Source organism: Salminus brasiliensis, chromosome 8 (assembly GCF_030463535.1).
Source record: "Salminus brasiliensis chromosome 8, fSalBra1.hap2, whole genome shotgun sequence".
In the NCBI taxonomy this organism is placed as follows: Eukaryota; Metazoa; Chordata; class Actinopteri; order Characiformes; family Bryconidae; genus Salminus; species Salminus brasiliensis.
In genome coordinates this window covers 38,184,824-38,205,520 of record NC_132885.1, presented here as the reverse complement: position 1 = coordinate 38,205,520, position 20,697 = coordinate 38,184,824, and the positions used below count along the sequence as shown (strand labels likewise).

General features: G+C 43.4%; 1 protein-coding gene across 1 annotated transcript; it reads left to right on the top strand.

Moving 5' to 3' along the window:
* The first annotated feature begins 3,420 nt into the window (after positions 1–3,420).
* Positions 3,421–19,106, top strand: LOC140561367 (rho-related GTP-binding protein RhoE-like). Its single transcript, XM_072686533.1, has 5 exons — positions 3,421–3,751; positions 5,547–5,634; positions 13,998–14,107; positions 14,276–14,410; positions 15,517–19,106. The coding sequence occupies exons 1-5, from the start codon at positions 3,611–3,613 to the stop codon at positions 15,763–15,765; spliced, it is 723 nt and encodes a 240-aa protein (XP_072542634.1). The 5' UTR covers positions 3,421–3,610; the 3' UTR covers positions 15,766–19,106.
* The last annotated feature ends 1,591 nt before the right edge of the window (positions 19,107–20,697 follow it).

Genomic DNA, 20,697 nt, shown 5'->3' with positions numbered 1-20,697 from the left:
CTTGCCCATTTGACAGGTAATAAGTGTCATTCTCTTTACATGTAAGTGGTTTTAATGTTATGGCTGATCTGGCTGATATATTTTCCTTTATATATAAATATCAATAGGACATTGATACACTGATTGCTTTGGCTCAAAGTCTTCAAATTCATGTAAAACGACCAGAACTAGCATTCATGTGTTTTCCTTTGAGACAAAGGAGAACGAATAGCAGCATCTGCCTGCCTGGGCTCGTCGACGGTTTTGTCCAGTTGGGGGATAGCAGTGCTGGCTGTCGAGAGCAATCACACATCACTCTGGCATGGGATGGGCCGAGTGGGGGGAGGTAGGATGAGCACCACTTAACTGTGGTCCTTTATCCTGTTACTCTATTTTGCTGTTCCGCTAACCATTATTGAGGAGGTTTGCCACCGGGACTCTACACAGCGGATCAATGAGATCCATGAGACGCATCGCTGCTGAATCGATTCGCGGTCTCACCGTTATTTATCTCCCCCTGCGAGTTTGGCTAACATAATGGCCGTTCTGGGTGAGGGCACAAACATGCCCGCGGTGGCTCCGTCGCTCAATAATTAGAGAGCCAAGCGTTCGAGGAGCTCACTGCTCAGTGGAAGTCATCATTAGAATCAGTCGACGGTGTTAATGGTCGGCCTGAGTGGAGAGCGGTTGGCGCTAAATGCCAAGCCCTTGGGCAAGGCCGCAAATGAAGCACAGGGTTCTGGGCCCGTGCCAGGCAGGGCGCCGTTCTCTCATTATATCTCCCTGCACAGAAAGGCCGCGGGGCAAACTTAATGAACTCGTCCCATTCTACTGTCACTGTCCCTGTAACGAAGCGCTAGGACCAGTGTCAAGTATGTTGCGCTACCCTGACATTACTTATAGACCTCAAAACCTCTTAAAGGTGCCATAGAATAAAGTTTATACATTGTTGTTTGGTGAATGATGGTGTATCAAGCCTATTTACCACCCTGTTATTTTACCTCAAAATGAAAAACACTGATTTTCCTTTGACTTATATATATTAAAAAAATAGTCCAAAGATAAGCTCTGCTTTTATTGGCTGTTTTACGTCACAGTGATTTAATAGCTTAGCATAGTTTTTGTTTTTAGCATTTTTGTAACTATTCCCTATTGTATTATATAGCTATTCTCTCAGTATCCTCTCAATGCGGTGTGTGGTTAGCGGTCTGAAGAGATCGACGCTAGGTAGGTAGGCTAGCATTGTCTTTTAGCGTAACAAAGTACCCACTAGGTTTGGTTTCCTTGTGCGGCACTTTTAAGTTCCCATTGTGATGCGAGGGAGCAAACATCGCAGAGAAGAGATGGTAAAAGTCACTCGGCTAGGGATTTAGCCTAGCATTGATACCCACTCGCTTCCCTGGCTTTAGCTTCCTCGCTCTCCAGGTTTGAGCTCCCCTTCTGCGGACACCGGCACAGGAAAAGCTGTGGTTCGAGGGCCTGGTTCCCGTAGCAACCCGTATTCCCATAACTAGCAGAGTCTGGAGGTGCTGAGCTGCCCTCCAGAATCACCGACACCATGTTCTCCAGAAGGTGCCATTGCCATTACCACCCTGTCAGCTTTCACTAGGGGTGGGGTTTAGGTCAATTTTGGGGGTGTAAATATATTTCGAGTCAAGACTGTGATGTAACAGTTTTGGGGGTTTGGAATTGACCTGTTTTACACCTCTGTTTTGGTTCTGCTGGATGTTCTTTTGACGGAGGAACAGCAGTGTTTGAGGTTCACGGTTTGGCACTTCCATGTTCCGAACTCTCAAGGTAAATACGGTTTTCCATTATAGGGCACCTTTAATACAGGCCTGTACAGATGTGCCTGACACTAGTATCGCTTTAAACCCTTAAAACTCATCAGAGCGGTTACACTTTCATTCATCACCCTCAAAACTATGTAAACAGACACTACAGGCCACTTTCCCGGACAGGCCTTAAGCCTCGTCATGGACTATATTTTGCTTCCAATGGAAACGTTCCATTCAAAATACTGTGTAGTCCAGGACTAGGCTTAATCCATGTCCAGGAAACCAGCCCTAGACACCATTTCCAACATTTCTTCTGAAATCAAGGGGAATTAATAGAGTTTGCCTATTTGTAGCTGCAGCAACAGCCTCTACTTTTCTAGGGAAGGCTTTGAACTAGGCATTGGAACACTACTGTGCGGATTTGATGGCATTTAGCCTGGCAAGAGCCTTAGGGAGGTCAAATACTGATGCTGGATGATTCGAAGGTATTGGATGGAGCTCCATCATTCCAGAGAACACAGTTTCACTGCCTAACAGCTCAATGCTGGGCAGCTTTATACCCCTCCAGCCAATGCTTAGCTATGGACAAGGTGACCGTGGGCTTTGTACGACTGCTGCAGAGGGTCCGATTCTATTGGCAGTGTGATATTTGACTAGCAGTACAATATTAGCATTAGCATGGCTATAGTGAGATCAGAGATCAGGTTGGGAGTTTCACTTTCAGCTGTTTTGTCCAGGCTGCTAAAAAGAAAGTGTAAGGAAAGTCCACGGTCAGGTCAGAAAAAAGCCAGGCTATATTTACCTCCACATTTGGCCAAGACTGCAGAAGAGGGTAATATTTCCTTCTGTCTGCTTTGAGGTTATGAAAATGAAAACGTGAAACCATATATATATGAAAAGCTGCTTATCTGGTCAGTAAGTGTTCATTTCCTCCTTAAAACACTAATATTAGAATAAACCATAATAACATTCCTATAGAAAGCCATGGTGGTTCTCCATCACTGTGTTCATTAGAACATCTCCATGCCTAAAACCACTGCACAGGACCGTATGTGACACAATACATGGTACATATGATACATATATGTATATATGCTATATATAATAGTATGCGTGAATGTATTTAACTCTCTATGGGGACCAAATGCCCAGGCTGATGGGGAAACATCATCATTCTGACGTTACCACTGAGACATAATGGCTGGTGGCCAATGGAAATACCCCAGAAACACAGGGATACATAGTGTTCAGTTAACTCGGGTTCACCCATTTCTAAATGTTTCTAGATAATTAAATATGCTAATGATAATATATAAACAAATTCAAAGATGTCCTTCATCAGGACTCCTGGTTCCTATCACCACCACTGTCAAGAAACCCGGTTCTCAAAATATCCATCAGTTTCTCTCCAATGCACCACTTTCACGTCAAGCCCCTCTGAACAGCTGCTTAAACCTCAGCAATTAAATGATGGGGAAATTTTAAAAGCCCGGTGGAATTCCCCTTTAAACCCCGGTGGAAAAGCATTTGCGCCAAAAGAGGGCGCTGTTTCAGCAGCTCCGCCCACATTAGCAGGCGGTCCGTGGCCATGAAAGGGAGAAAGTGGGAGGAGGTTCGGGCAGATTAGTGAGTACAATCCACTGGCTATTGGAGGTGGGGGCTTTCGTGGCATGTGCTTCCCAGGCGCAGTAGAAAACATGCTGCCAGCTCTGAGGGTCCACAGTGCTGAGATGAAGCGAGACCCAGGCCAGGAGAAACGCTGCTGAAACCAGCCAACAGGACGAAGTTCAGACAGGGATGCTTCCTGTGTTTCCTTTGGAGTTGATTTCTTAAGGGATTTATTGTTGAAGTGGATGAAGGACAGTCAGAGCCCCCCTGCCATGTCCGGAATGGATGCCAGTCAGAGTGTGAAGTGTAAGATTGTGGTGATTGGGGACAGCCAGTGTGGGAAAACGGCACTGCTGCACGTCTTTGCTAAGGACTGCTTCCCGGAGGTAGGTGATGGTGGATGGTGGTGGGGTTCAGCTGAAGGTGGAGTAACTTTACTTCTCCAGGCTGTGGAATAATTATGACTGGTGGAAGCGCAGGTGCGTAAAAACGCACAAGGTGTAGCAGGGCTCCACGCGTCCTTACAGAGATCCTTTAGGTGATCCCTTCAATTTGGACTCGTTTCTGCACGATTAGAGGTCATAAACAGTAAAATAAACCAATACTGTCATCCACAAATTAAAAAGGGTTTATAAGGCTTGATTAAGGTGCTTATTTTTGATGTGTATTAGTTGAATAATAAAAATAAACAACTAGGAATTTAGTATGGATGTAAGGACAGATCTACTCTGTACAAATAAGCAGTTCATAATAATAATAATAATATAATTAATCAATAATTACAGGATATTAACTGCATTATTCTACTCATTATCCTCAATAATAGTAACACAGTATCAGTGTGTTAGTTAAGGACCACCACCTTCTTTTCTTTATCGATACAGATACTGAAATACTGAGTATCGTCTGATATCGATATTTCTGCTATCTGTTTGCTAATATGAGCCTGATACTCATATCCATTTATATTGATTATATGTTTTATATATTGCTCCAAATGTTTTGTAAATATTTTTACTACCATTAAAAGTTAGTAATGTACTTTTGTAAAATTGTAAATATATATATATATATTGAGAATTTCCCCACTGCGGGACTAATAAAGGACTATCTTATCTTATATATATATATTTTTTTAATTTTTTTTTATTTACATTTTGTCGCTGTTGGACAAAAACAAATGTAAATATCTGTACTTACATTTATTTTAGGAATGTACTTATGTTAAGGTGACATTTTGTTTTTTGCTTTGCAATTTTATGTACATACACATATATAAAATATATAAATAAAAAAATTTTTTATATATATATATATATATAACATAAAAATACAAATCTAATATATATGTATAATGTAAATAATTTTAGATATTTATGTATATTTTACATCTATGTACACGTGTGTGTATTATGGATATTTTTTATTACAATATCTATAATCCATAATACAAAAAACGCAAGAACAGTAAAAGTCACTAGAATTTATTTTAAGAAGCTAAAAAGTAATTTAGATTAGTTGGAAGAACACAGATTTGGTTTCTCTGTGATGTTTTCAGAATTTCAGTTCAACCAGCGGCACTTTTAACTGTTTCTTTGCGGTGTCACGGCCTTAGACAGAACCACTAAACCCTTAAAGAACCCTTAAGGGCACAGCCAACCCAGGCTTTCCGGGATAACTACAAACAGTACAGGGAGAGGTCACACACTGAACGAACACACAGACATACAGTACTGGTAATGGTGTTATTGGTTGTTTTTTTAATAGTAATAAATACTAATAATCAGCTTCATTTATATGGCACATGTTTTAAAATCGTACTCAAGGTCGCTTTACAAAGGCATCAAAGGCATCCCAACAGAACGCACACAGAAACACTGGCATTACAGACAGTGCTAATGTAAATTTGGAGGAAATGAACCCTGAAATGTATAATATATAATTGAATAAAAAATAATTATATAAATAATAATAAATAATTGATTATATATATATATAAATGCAGTAAACATATACACTGATTTACAGAGACCCCTGGTGGGGGTTTCAGTGGGGTTCAGGATGTTGCTTTAATGTATTAATATTTATTTATTTAGTTTGTTGTTTTTTTTATTATTGTTGTTACATTTGTTGATGTATTTATTGTGTGTGTGTGTGTGTGTGTGTGTGTGTGTTTTCTAGAACTACGTCCCCACGGTCTTCGAGAACTACACAGCGAGTTTCGAAATCGACTCTCAGAGAATTGAACTCAGTCTGTGGGACACCTCAGGTACGACCCCCCCCCCCTCGTCCCTGCTCAACCGAGGAGACCCCATTCTGTGCATGTGTTTTTCCTTTTGCTACACACCTGAGCCAGCCCATGAGGGGCTTGGAAATTAGCTAATGAGTTCAATCTGGTGTAGATCAGGGAATGTAGACTTGGGATCAGAACCAGAACTAGCTTGGGACCGGCTCAGAGAATGAGGCAATTTTAAAGCCATTTGAACCCGATTAATAGTATCTTACAGAAGCATCTTGTTCATTTCCTGTCAAGACTATTAACATACAATTCATCAGAAAGTGGCCCGAGTGCTAATGCTACATCTAGTTGTGACAGTCACTGAAAAGTCTGGTAGAAAGACCCCAAAAACAGTGCAACCCACCCATATAGGGCATGCATGTGTAGCCCAACTGGGAACCATAAAGTTTTGTCTATGGGTTGCATGTTAGCCCCACATGTGGATGCGCATCAGGGTCACCTCAGGGTCAGTGATGTGACCATGAGGGGTTAAACATGGTCCCCATCTGGGGTGTACATTGCATTTGAGGCCTAGATGGGACCCATGTGAGATCTGGATGGGATGTAACAATGGGGCCCAACTGGGTCCCAGGAACCACACATGTACAAACCCACTCAGAACCCAGGCCCATCTGGAACCCACCAAGCCCACTTTCCACCAATGTGAGCCCCACATGAGCATGTTGGATGGGATGTTTAGGCTTTAATTTAGCTTGTTAAACACAAACCTTGTATCTCCATTTTTGCTGTTTTTGACTATATTTTGAACCTGGCAGTCATTATTTACATATTGTTCACATTTCTTGATTACCGGACCAATAGAAATGCTCCAAAATGACTTCCATTGCAAGTGAAGAAGGTTTTTTCCCTCTCCTGTAAAGTTGGAGGTACACGATTGTTGTGCACCTGAATCTTCATGTCTGCAAAGAAACGTTCAACAAACTCACACACCACAAAGTCCTGCCATGTCAGAAACCTCTCAAATCATCTGAAGTTTGAGAAGATGCAGGTAGTGTGGTCTTCACACAGGAGCATTTCACCCGTGATGAACACTTGCTAGAAATCTGAATACATGAGGCCATCTGAGAAGCTGACCAAGCCCCAGGAAGCGGGGGCTTATTTAGGAGGCACTCTGAGACTCTCCTTTCTCGGGAATGCCTGCGATGCTCTGTGACAGTCAGACGGCTTTAAATCTTCAGGCAGAAAACCTCTCCGCCCCTCTTTCAGCACACCCTGAAGCTATAACTCCCATGAGTAGCCTCCTTTAAGGATTAGTGCTCTTTTTGGGATCATATGGACAGAGTTTGGGCATTCTCAGCAGATGTGTCATTACTTTGGCATTTCAGTGGTCCCAGCAGGGAACAGACATTGCCTCACAATTCCAATTATCACATTTAGCAGAACTCATAGATCATACTTTTGAATAAGCCTTATATTGGATTTTGTTGACCTTTCAAATTGTGCTGAAATTCGCTCAGTGACTTTCCCACTGGTTTGAGGTGTATTTTCTTATTCCCAGCTTACTCATAGGTTACACTCATGTTGCAAGCCCGATTCGTTTGCCCAGAGACGATATTTACAACTAGACAGTTCGCAATTATGTGGGTTATTTTCATGACCTAGATACAGGGCTAGGAAGCAATGATGGCTGTTCGTTTACCAGGTTGCATTACCAGGAATCGGATGTGTCTAATCTAAGTCCATGTTTGACAGTGGCTCAGGCCTGATTTGTGTATCCACACAGCTCTGAAATGTCAGACTATTGGCATATTAGGACTTTAATACTGGATTTGTGCCACTTAGTAACCTGATCATGTGAACAAAGCCTTAGATGCTCATCCTATGTGAAGAGTTTCAATGCTCAGTAGCTGGGCTTGAGATTGACATCAGTTCTTGAGATTGACATCATCTAAAAATTCACTATTATCACTGTAAAAGGGGCCCTTGAATGGAAAACTGTATTTTCCTTAATTGAAAATCCATAGTTTAGTTGGGTAAGAAGTTACAAACTGTGAATCTCAAACACTGTTGTCTCTTCACTGAATAGAAAGTTGAGCAGAACCAAAACTCTGCTGGAAAACAGGCCAATTCCAAACCCCCCAAAACTGTTAATATAACAGTCTGGACTCATTATAGTTTACGCCCCCAAACTTTACAGAAACGTCCCCCCACAACAAACACACACTTTGAGTATCAATATTTAAAAAAATGATTGTATTCACAATAGAACATCCAGTATAGTGACAACAATAGTTTGAAGCTCCAGGACCAGGCCGGGGAAACACCACGGTACGGCTTACACAGTTAAACAGCTGGGAACTGGAAGTTTGGAAGTCATTGTACTTCACTGCAGAGGGAACGGACTCCAACAGCTGTGTAACCTGCCACTCTGACACGGTGTGGAGGGGTTAGGGGCAGAACAGACAGCAGACTATGCCTGTGATTGACCCTCGCCCCCCGCTCAGCTGATTTTAGCAGTACCACAGGGCAGACAACTGGGCTATATGGACAGCAGCCAACAAACCCAGATAGCATGTGCACACACAAACGCGTGCTGGGAAATAAAGTGCTTACCTCATCACAGATGTCACGTCAGTCTCGAACTTTGGGACTCTGGAATGAGGAGAGCTTCAGGGTAAACAGTGGTGTTTGTCTCGGCAGAGCTTTTTGTTTGCTTTCGCTGGTACCGGTCAGGAGGCGAAAGACCTTCAGGACAGCTCAGAGTAAACACCTTTTCCTGGCCTTTCCTGACCACTGTCCTTAATCACTAGTTTCTTGCAATCAGTCCAGCAGTCCAAGCCGTTACTGTGAATAATCAGAGCTGGAGGAATGTGATAGAGCCCTGTAGGTCTAAAAGTTCAGTCCCTGTCCTCCTGTCTTGGTTCTTTGGACCTTTTCTGGAATGTTCTGTGGTAGAATCAATCAAATGTAGGATTTCTTGGATTAGGGCTGGTAATTATGTTGGTAGGTCTTTACCCTAAGTGTTTTGGGATAGTTTTGGGCATTGCCTTGCAGTTAGCACATTAGTTTACTAAGGGTGTAACTGTACAGTAAATGCACCCACAGTGTGCATGATGTAACACTGGACTAGAAGCTACCAGGAATGTAATACTGTCATTCATAAACAAGTACTGTCATTCATAAACAAGTATATATATATACACACATCAATATATCATATATACATATATCATGAAAAATACAAGACTATTTAATATATACAGGTTAAAACTTTTTGTTTAGAGCATTTATTTGCAGAAATGACAACTGCTCAAATATGATAGAAATTATTATAATAATTATAATGCAAAATAGTTATTATTCATATTTAAACAACACAGCACTAATATTTAAGCTCTGAGAGCATTCAGAAATCACTATGGTGAAATGACCTCGACTGCCAATCACAGCCTTTATGTCTTGGCAGGCTTTCCACTAATCTTTCTCATTGCTGTTGGGACTTTATGCCATTCATAGTCTGCAAATTCAGGATCCTCAGCTTTGTTTGAGGAAATGCTTGGAATAGATTGGCTGCCAAAAAATGTAAAGATTGAGATGCAAAAAAAAAAAAAAATAAATAAATTTAAATGGTAGTCTAAGTGGTTTCTTTTCCAGAGCCGTATATTTTGGCCGGCACTGGTACAGCGGAGCTGGGCACCCGACAATTTCCACGAAATGTGTCGGCTGCCTGGCTTTGCCACATCGCTGGCTTTGCTTTATTGGACTCCTTAGGGTCGGGAGTGTACGAACGGATTCCATTCGCTTGAAGTAAGTAAGGACTTTCCTGAGCACTGTGTGGTTGCCTGGAGAAAGATGGGAATTGGGAAATTCTGATCGAGCTCCACCAGGACTCCACCAATCCAAAAGTAGGTTGGCGCAAAGGGCGGCCTCTGGCTAATGTTAGCATCACATTAGGTCCCCTGACATTTTCGGAGTGCTCGGAGGACTCCCTTGAGGCATCTCCTGTTCATCTCCTGTGCAGCTTAACCCATTTGTCGTAAGCTCCGTTGAAGTGTGCTGTGCACCCCCAGCGGATGGTGGTGAGAAACCCACGCTGAAAGACAACACCATGTCACGGGTCATGGAGCTGGAGATTCCTGCAGGAGATTCTCAAGAGGTTCCCACCCTGAACCGGATAAGCACGACCTCAGTCACCTTAGGTCGCGAAGGAAGGCTCGCATGACTGTATGCAAGCAACCACAGTTTTTTCCTCTTTGTTTGTGGTGGAGACTTGTGGAAAGTTGAGGCTGCTATGTTAGCATTAGCGCAGCTTTGTAAGTAACAGGCCGGGATTACACTTGATTTATGCTCTCCAGAAGCCAGTGCTAAATATTTGGAGTGTCTGCACATGGAATTCGAAGAGACGGTCGCTTCACTTTTAGCTTGTTATGAAGGCAACTGCGCTACTTGAGAGAAAAAACAGAGCTCATCTTGAAGGAGTTGAGGATCGCCTGCGGTGTTCAACCACTGGCTCAGTTAGTATACACACCAAATCTGAGGCTGTAGACGGCAGGCGCTCTTCTACCAGTATTGGTTTTGGTCTGCATTCTTAGCTAACTAGCTGTAACATGTGGGCCATGGACATTACTAGCAAGTATAAAACAGTACAAGAGGTTTTTTCTTGACAAAAGTATTGGGACAGCTGCAGATTCATTGTTTCTTCTGTAATAAAGGGTATTAAAAAGAGTTTATCCTGCTTTTGTTGGAGTAACTGTCTCCACTGTCCAGGGAAGAAGGATTTCTATTAGATTTTGGAGGAGCAATGCTGTGAGGATTTGATTGCATTCAGCGATAAAAGCGCTAGTGAGGTCAGAATGTTGGATTATCACCCCCAACCTCACCCCACAAACTCTCCAACTCATCCCAAAAGTATTGGATGGAGCACCATCCATCTTTCCAGAGAACACAGTTCTTCCACTGCTCCACAGCTCAATGCTGAGGGGGCTTTATACCCCTCTAATCCACGCTTGGCATTAGGCAGCATGGTGCCAATAGTTTCATGTTTATCTGCTTCAGATAGAGTCCTATTCTATTGGCAGTTCTTGTTTGCAGCGTAAAGTAGCTGAATGCATTTATTAGAAGGGGTGTCCACAAATAAACATTCAGGCATGTAGGGTATGTGATCTCTTTCTGGAGACCGATCAGCCATAACATTAAAACTAATATTGAGTAGGTCCCCCTCTTGCCACCACAACCGCTCTGACCCATCAAAGCATGGACTCGTCAAGACCTCTGAAGGTGTCCTGTGGTGTCGGACACCATGGCGTTAGAAGCAGATCCTTTAAGACCTGTAAGCTGTGAGGTGGGGCCTCCATGAGCATCAATAAGTCTTGGGCGTCGATGTTACCCTGCAGCAAGTGGACTTTTTTTTTTTTCCCTGGACGTTCCACAATATTTTTAAATCAGTAACTTACCTTGGGTGCATTTGAAGATTGAAATCCCAGGTGCGGGACACGGGCAAACTGGTACTTTGACCCAAACTATGCTTCGTAAAGGATATTAGGTCACACTTTATGAAAGCTGCAAGTCTTTCTTGACCACTGACATGAACCTACATAAACATTTACGAGGTCTCATTCCAACAAGCGGCAAATTTATTGGAAACTCTGTAGCATTCCACCTTAGTTACTTCACTTGAAAAGTCTTAACATGTGCGTGTAGACTGGCAGTTTTCATGTTAGGCTTAAGTGTAGGTGTCTGTAGGTTTATATACACTGTCCTTCAGTAAAGTGTTCCCATATGGTCCATGTTTATGCTAAAAATGTGAATAGCAGAACCTCCGTGTGTAATTGTTCAACAGACTGGCCTGCATTTGGAATGAAACTAGAGCATCGCCGCTCTGTAATTGCTCAAACGCCTCTTCTGATGTTGGGTACTCGCATTTTGAACGTAGGTCTTGGAGCTGCCGGGTACGAAAACATGCTCGTCAGGCAACTTCCAGCATTTTGTCGCCGACTTCTGCTTCTGTCAGCAAGGCTGGAAAACAGCAGAACAGCAGGATTTTCTTTCAGGGGCTTAGGATATGGTATCCTTCCTCACACTGTGGGCAAGTTACTTAGATATGCAGGAAGTTCAGGTGGGTGAACTTCAAGAAAGGTTCTTTTCGGCCTGGAGTGGTGAACACAGTGTGCGCCCTTGACTCTTATGGGCCGTGTGGATCTTTCGCTTTGTGTGCCTGACAGAGATGATTAAGCACCCGGATTCCTCCCCACTCCCACAGGAGGGTTTGTTTGTGGGTACGGGGAGTGGACCTCTGTCTTTTAAAGGAGTTTACAAAGGAATCCCCGGCGGCCGTTACATCCGAGGGGTGGGAAAAAAGCACATTCCTCAGATTCCAGGCACAGGGGCAGCGTTCCACTTCTGGGAGATCACGTTTTTTAGCTGTCCATGGTCTGAAAAAGAAGTCATGCCGATTTTAAATGGCCCACCAATAAACAAAGCGGCGGCTTGCAGCTCTTTCAGCCTTCATGGCTAAATAAATGAAGCTAAGGTTTCTGTGGGGCAGATGTTTGAATTCCTGGGGCTAATAGGGAAGTGTGCATCAAGAAGATCATGGACATTATACCTCATATCCTAGAATGAATGAATGAATCGTACTATATCAGTCAATATGAGGCCCAGATTCTACTGCATGAAGTGTAATGATTAATAAACTGGCACGCCGCCCCTCCTCTCAACCTCGAAATCAAGAGTAGAGAGGAGAAGAACGCTCCTTGTAAATCTAAGGGATGGTTGGATCTCCTCTCCTCACACTGGGGATGAATTTAGTGTCCCAGGAGCGTTTGCTCTGGAAGTTCGGTCCACTTGGTCAAGTGTGAAAGCTATTAAAGCCTATAGAACCGATCTCTGGTCCTCCTCAGTGGTCTGGGGCTCACGTCAAGTGTATTCTGGTATGGTCTGCTCTACATGTAGAAGCTATCCGATCCCGACGCCACATGTGGGGTTGTGTGATTTGCTCATTTTGTCATGTGACTGCTTTGACATATCACCTGCATGGCTAAAAACCTCCTCGTTTCTGCTTGTGTGTCTGTATCCAAGGAAAATAAGGAAAAGCAATGAACGGAAGAACCTAGGTCATGTTAGCTAGTCTAAACTAGCTTAAATCACTCTACGCTCACAATATTTCTTTAAACAAAAAAAAAATCATAAAACTCAAAAGCAGCAGCAGCAATCATTGTGCTGCAAGATTGCATAGTGAAAACCACTGGATTTTATACACCTGTGGCAACGGGACTGCATGAAACACCTGAATTCAGTGATTAAGGGGTGTCCCAATACTTTTGTCCATATACCAAATTACAAAAATGCTTGTTTTATGGAACCAAAAGTGATTCTTCTATGGCATCACTCAAAAAAACATTTGTAGAACCTTTATTAGTAAGGGTGTAGGTTGCAGAAATGAAGCTTACCCAATGTGTTGGTTGTATAAAAATAAGAAAATCTAAATATTTTAAAATAATTAATTAGCAAAATAAACAAATGTCCAGTACTTTCCTGTTCTGTTGACCAAAATGTAGTTGGTAGTGTTTGGTCTAAGGAGGCTGATCTCATTCTGAGAAGAATTTAAAGACACGGTGGTGGAAAGGAGGTCTAACACAAGATGTGTCATTTTATTTTTCCGAACCAAATCCATTGTTCGACCCAAATAAACTTAGCTTAAATGGCTATTTTGCCACTTAAATTGTAGCTAAATATGCAAGTCTGGCTTTGTCTTCAGGGCTATGTGGCAAACCCCAATAACGTCAAACTTTTCGCCACAAACCAAGCAAAGTCTGGTATGTGTCTGGTTCGCTGCCTTATTGCTACTTTTTCTCACATTATGAAGCCTTCAGCAGCCTACGTTTTCTGAGGCTTGCTCTGAATAAGAGGCTTACTTCCCCTCCTTGTCCTTGCTTGGCCTCCGAATTTCCATAAGAGTGGCAGAAGAATTTGGATGGTAGCTCAATTCCTGTTTTATGGGTTTCCTGAGATGCTGACGTCATCTGAGAAAGATTAATGAGCCTACCCCAAAAGAGGATTACCCTGCCAACAAGTGAACTAGCAAGAATGTCTGTCAAGTATCTCTGAAATACCAGTGTCTGCACTGAGAAGCTGAGAAGAATTGACCAAGTAAGAGGTACATTCTTCCAAATTAGGCTTCCAAAAAGGATTTTCTGGAGCGCTGCAAGAAGAACCACCTTTGGTTCCTTGGTACTTTTCAATGGAGAGATTTGCTTGAGATGTGCAGGTGTGAAGAACCTTCTTAAAGCTTAAGAACCTGATCATTAAAGGGTCCTGTTTGAATGTTGTGTGCAGGTGTTAGCGTTCATTGACATCGATTGATTCAGCTGTGTGCTTAACCTTCGTCTCCACAGGGTCTCCTTACTATGACAATGTGCGGCCCCTGTCCTACCCCGACTCTGATGCGGTCCTCGTATGTTTCGACATCAGCCGTCCGGAAACCCTGGACAGCGTGCTGAAGAAGGTACGAGGCAAAAATGTTTGGATGTTTAGTTCCCGTAAATGTAACCATATTCTAGAGACATTTACTAGAGGTGTCCCAATACTTTTGTCCATATTGTGTAAATGTATGGGTCTCAACTGCACTGAATGCTGTTTCACTTTTGGGTGATCTTCTTTGTTCCCTCTGTAGTGGAAAGGAGAAATCCAGGAATTTTGCCCCAATACCAAGATGCTGTTGGTGGGCTGTAAATCAGACCTGCGCACAGACCTCACCACCTTAGTGGAACTTTCTAATCACAGGCAGACACCAGTGTCGTACGATCAGGTGAGTGGCTGTTCCAGTGGTTCGTGATATTAACGTCGTGCTGATAGACCAGCTAGTCCACATGTTGCACAGGTGGGCCCTTCACAGCTGAACAGCAGTGTTTTCAATTGGAGCATGCTCACCCTCAACTGCCTTAGCCTCACCCTCAGCTGCGTGGGCCTCACCCTCAGCTGCGTGAGCCTCACCCTCAGCTGCGTTGGCCTCACCCTCAGCTGCGTTGGCCTCACCCTCAGCTGCGTTGGCCTCACCCTCAGCTGCGTTGGCCTCACCCTCAGCTGCGTTGGCCTCACCCTCAACTGCCTTGGCCTCACCCTCAACTGCCTTGGCCTCACCCTCAGCTGCGTTGGCCTCACCCTCAGCTGCGTTGGCCTCACCCTCAGCTGCGTTGGCCTCTATGTTATCTATGCTAGCATCACCATCAGCTGCAGTAGCATCACTGTTAGCTATGTTAGCTATGCTAGCATCACCATCAGCTGTAGTAGCATCACCATTAGCTATGTTAGCTATGCTAGCATCACCATCATCTGTGTTAGACTCACCATGAGCTACATTAGCCTCACAATCATCTATGTTGGCCTTACCATTAGCTTTGTTAGCTGTGTTAGGATCACCATCAGCTATGTTAGCCATGTTAGCCTGGCCATGAGCTACATTAGCCTCACAATCATCTATGTTGGCCTTACCATTAGCTTTGTTAGCTGTGTTAGGATCACCATCAGCTATGTTAGCCATGTTAGCCTGGCCATGAGCCACATTAGCCTCACCATCAGCTACGTTAGCCCCACCATCGACTACTTTAGCCCCACCATCGTCTAAGTTACATTGGCCACAAATCGTCAGCTGCGTTAGCCATACCATCGGATACATTAGCCTCAGTGTGTTAATCAGCTAGCCATGCAAAAATTCCCATGTAAAAGTTCTTGTCTGGCTATATTATGTTTACAGCTGTGGTGTATCGCCTTTATTCTTCTTGTTGTTGAGAGATGGTGGCAGATGGAGTGCGAAAGCCTTGCAAATTGAATTTTATGGTTTTTAAATCTGAAAGATTTGTTAAAAACAGCTTCATTTGTAAGAAGTACGAATTCTTCCTGTGCCTCCTTCTGCAGGGATCAAACATGGCAAAGCAAATCTCCGCTCCCTACATCGAGTGTTCTGCTCAACAGTCGGAAAACAGCGTGAGGGACATCTTCCACGTAGCCACGCTGGCCTGCGTCAACAAGAACAACAAGAACGTCAAGCGTCACAAGTCCTCCAGAGCCACCAAGAGGACGTCCCACATGCCCAGCAGACCCTACCTGGAGTCAGTAACCTCAGACATGCGTAAAGACAAGGCCAAGAGCTGTACAGTCATGTGAAGGGGCCGGAGACTAATGTGGGTCACGTTAGCTTTGGAGGTGAGGACGAGGGGAAAGAGGCGTGGCTGTTCCCCTTTAAAACCCTCTAAAACCGCTCAGATAGGCAGCGAGGAGTGGAAGACGGCGTTTCTGCACTATATGACGTCCTCCACCCTGGTCCATCCTGCCCCACCTGAATTAAGCTAGCCAAGAAGGGTGCCATAGAAGAACTGCACCAGATGCTGGAGAGACTTTTCCAGCATTTCCAGAAAAAAAAAAAAAAAAACAGTTTTTTCCCTCCTAACCTGATGGAGAGGATAGCATGGTGACATTAGTCAGTCCTCTTTCTCGTAGCTTGTGGAAACGGCACAATGTTTGAAGTACAGGTCAAGGAACCTGACGGAGAACGCTTCATCTTGTTGCTCATTTTTTTCCGAACTGTGAAAAAAGGTTGGTCAGAAGGTTTGAAGGAAGGTCACGTTCATACAGCTAATGAGCTGCTTTGGAAGTCGCTCGCAGAAGACAAAAAAAAAAAGGAAGGCACTTAAACCGAGTTACGATGCGACACAAACACTGTGGCTGAACCCAACTCTCTCTCTCTCTCTCTCTCTCTCTCTCTCTCTCTCTCTCTCTCTCTCTCTCTCTTTTTTTTGGGTTATATTTTTTTCCCTCCATCCAGTCACTGCCTTGATGAACTGCTCAGAAGGGAACAGAATGTGGGTCTGCTAAACCGTCTTGATGCCGTAAGGTTTGCAAAATACAGCACTGTGCTCAGAAAACTCAGAGACCAGCTTAAGTTATGTATTGAATTTCCAGTTAAAACAGCCGTTATTTAAAAGTTCGACATTTTCCCGTCATTAAAAAGCAGAAAGCAGAGGCTCAGAGTGGCTCAGCAGTCTGTTGTGTCGCAAGCTCGAATCCCGAGCCATGCGGCTTTGCCATCAGCAGCCAGAGTCTCAGAGAGCACAACTGGCTGTGCTTTCTCCAGGCGGGTAGATGGCGCTCCTCTCTCTCGCTCCCCTCATCACTTTTAAAGCAATGTTGGTCGGCACAGACGTCGGTTAGCTGGTGCGGTGAAGCTGGGGACCAGGCGTGTTCCTCAAAGTGCGTCAGCTGCAATGCGATGTTCAGTGTGGGAGCATTGCTAGTGCTAGGGGGAGTTACAAATGGGTGGGTTAATTGGCAATGTGCCCAAAAGAGGGCATAATTGGCCATTTTCTCTCCAGGTGTGTAAATGGGTCTCTCTCTCTCTCTCTCTCTCACTACATTACTTTAGTGTGCTAATGGCCGACTCGGGCATCTGCTAGCCGATGCATCAGAGCTGGGTACCTGGTACATCCCCCCACCCCCAGGGATGTTGCATTGGTTGCAGTCCGTAAAGAGGCTGGTTGGGCATGTGTGGGGAGCATTACATGTGATGAGGGGGGGTACTAATAAATGGGTTTGGTAATTGGCCATTAGCTGCATTAGCCTCACCATCAGCTATGTTAGCCTCATCATGAGCTATGTTTACATTTATGGCATTTAGCTGACGCTCTTATCCAGAGCGACTTACAAGGTTACTCGTATTACAGAGGTGGACCAATGACAATAGGAGTCTGGCCCAAGGACTCTTATTGGTGTAGCGCAGCATAGTCACCCACACTGGTAATCGAACACCTGTCTCCCACATGGTGAGGTAGCTCACTAGCAGGTAGTGGCATTATCTGTTGCACCACACCAACCACTATGTTAATCACTAGCCCCACAATCAACTATGTTTGCCTCTCCATTAGCTGTTCATTAATCTAAAATTCAAAAATTGGGAAGGAAAATTGGGTGAAAATGTAAAAAAGTGTTTGAATTTCCTGAAAATAAAGAACCTAATGATAATTACTAACGGATAATAAGAACTAAAGAACTTCATGTAAAGAACTCTAATAAGAACTTAATGTTTTCCCTGGAAATTCATTGTGAAAACGTAAGGTGGTCTCTGACCTTTCCACAGAACTGCATTAGGAAGCTTCCTGAGGTTTCCAACCAATGCTTCTTTAGATGCCAACCTCCAAACAATAGTGGTTTCCTTTGTTTTCTGTTTTTTTTGTTTGTTTGTTTATTTGTTTTGTTAAAAAAAAAAGCCAAAGAAGTGACAAAGTCGAGCTTCAGTGTCCTAGCCGTGGGGTGTCCTATTCAGACTGTTAAGCCTGTGTGCAGTCTTAAGTGTTTGCTCATGTTGTCGATGGTAGTTCTGGCGTGGCTTGAGGGCAAATCAACAGACCTGGTCGTGTGGATCCAGATATTAGTACTGTTTCGAAGTCTCAACTCCCGTGCCTCCATATTTACATTTACATTTATGGCATTTAGCTGACGCTCTTATCCAGAGCGACTTACAAGGTTACTGGTATTACAGAGGCGGGTCCAATGTAGTGTTAGGAGTCTTGCCCAAGGATTCTTATTGATGTAGCACAGCAAAGTCATCCAGACCGGGAATCGAACCCCAGCCTCCCACATGGTGTGGTAACTCACTGGCAGGTAGTGGTGTTATCTGTTGCGCCACACCAACCACAACCACCAACCATATATATGTATGTGTGAGAGTGTGTGTGTGTGTGTGTATGTCTGTGTGTTGATGTACCCTGAGCTTATCATGGCCTGGGGCTTCAGTAGTGCTGGACTCGGTACAAGGAGAGTTCCTAATACCTCTTCATAATCCATCAGCATTTGGAACTGCGAGAGTATAATCTCAGCTATGCAATACGCTGACTCTGGCCCATATCAGCAGTTGGAGAAACGTCTGGCCTTGGGGAATGGAGCATGTCCTTGTTTGCGGAACGATAGCCGAAGGAGCGGCGGGTTTGATAATCGTAGCGCTTTATTGGAACGGCCGCTGAATTTAGCGTGACTTGTTTGGTCTGTTGAGGTGATAAAGACGTCCGTGGGGATAAAATATTCAAATGACGACATGTTTACCCATTGGATCCCAGCTCACATCAAACAGAAAGTTCTTACTGGATAAAATCAGAGACAGTGTTGGAATTATTAGCTTCCAATGCATTGGCCACAAGCCCAGCTGGTTCCTAGCCCTACAGTTGCTACAGTTATTTCTAATGAAACATGAGATTTCTTCTAAAACTGGAGTTGTCTGTTTAATTACTCTCATAGGTGCCTCAATTCTACTAGGCAGGTTTTTTTTAATTAAGCTTGAAGGTTTAGGCATTGATTCGAAATAGCAAGTGTTGTAGCTGTAGACCATTCACCCGTCTCACCCTTTTTTGAATGTTGAAATTCATATTTGTACGTGTGTAATGATGGATGTTTCTGCAATATTTATTGAAGTTATATATTTTTTTTGTTTCTTTGAAAATAAAATGCGGTGTACAGTATCCTGTTTACGGATCTTTGTTTTTTTTGCATTATACTGGCTGATTTATTGTCTATCAGTGATGAATCATGGCTATTACCTTCAGTTCAGGCAGTAAATTTCTTTCAAATGAGCATCTTTACAATGACTCTAATTCCTCTTAGCGTCCCTATGAGATTTGTAGTATCCACCGTATTCTGCTATGACCTCTTTCAAGAGTTAGCTTCTTCTATCCTGCCACAAATTTCATATCAGATAGTTTGTGGTTGTATCGCATTCAAGGCGAATGCAGTGTAACTGCTGTGGACTTAGTTCAGCTCAGCTCAGCCCTCTTCGTCCCTTCTGGGACATAAGGCCACTGCTGTGGATGCTGATCATTAAATTAGCTAGCTATGCTAATCCAGCATCCCAACAGGTTATTTAGCTTTCCAACACAACACAAAGATGGGAGTGCTGTGGGTCACTGTATCCAAAGAAGAGGACCAGTGTCTATGGTTGAAGGTGTTCGAATATCCAACAAAACGTCCTTTTAAGACCTAAGTATAAAAACTAAACTTTGTACAGGAACTTTGTCTTTGTACAGGAAGTCGCTTTTTGCAAAAAACAATGTCCTTATATGAGGCCAAAGGGTCAAAGTTTTTAAAAATAAAGTATCATGGTGCAGAGAAGCAGAAATGCAATGTCCCCATATGAGGGCACATGGTCTCAAGAGGTTAATATCTCTAGACCTTCGCTTAGAGTTGCCAATGATCCTTTCCTAATCATCCTCTTCTAATAAAAGATCTTTCTCCCAGGCTGCCTTCAGCACAGATATGGACTGACGACCTGTGTGATTCATCAGCAATGAGTAGAGTACTTTCCATTTCTGATCACTGACTGAAACCTGGTTAGGAGTGATGCTTTCTCTCACAGAATTGGTCCCACTCTGGAAATCAAAAACAGGATAGTGGGTGACATCAAACGCGATGTGACGCATGTCATGAACGTGGCTTGTGACTAACGTCTGGGTAGTAATGTTTTCCACAACCATCACTGCCCCTTCCCCATCCTTAACATCTCACAGGCATTTGCGGAAAGAATGGGCAAGTATCTCCCAAACATGAAAGACTCTTAGCTCCTACAAAAAAACCACATATTGACGTGTAATATGTTTAGTAGTTCAGTTTAAGACGCCCTTTAGTAAGATGTGAACTAAAGGCCTGAAAATCTTCAAAATAGGACAATGACTCTTCCTCTTCCACGTCCCCAGTGTCCTTCAAAGGTCTGGGTAGGAACGTCAACACCGCTCTGATAGGCCCGTAGTGCCACAAATGCTCCCGCCACATCATTATTTACTTTAAATATCTCTTTCCATAGTAGTAATAGATTACTACAAGATTCTGCCTTAATCGATATACCAATGTATCTATGACCGCAACAGTTAACTCCTAATTATCCTATGCTCTATTTCGTACAAGGTGCAGCTCATACTGAATTCCCACCAATATATAGAACAATAGGAGTGACCTGCAGTCCCCAGTGCTAAAAACCAGACGATCCAAATCCCACAGCATAAAAAACATTTTCAATTCATTTAAAATAGTCCTGTATCAACTTAATCCAGGGTATGTTTC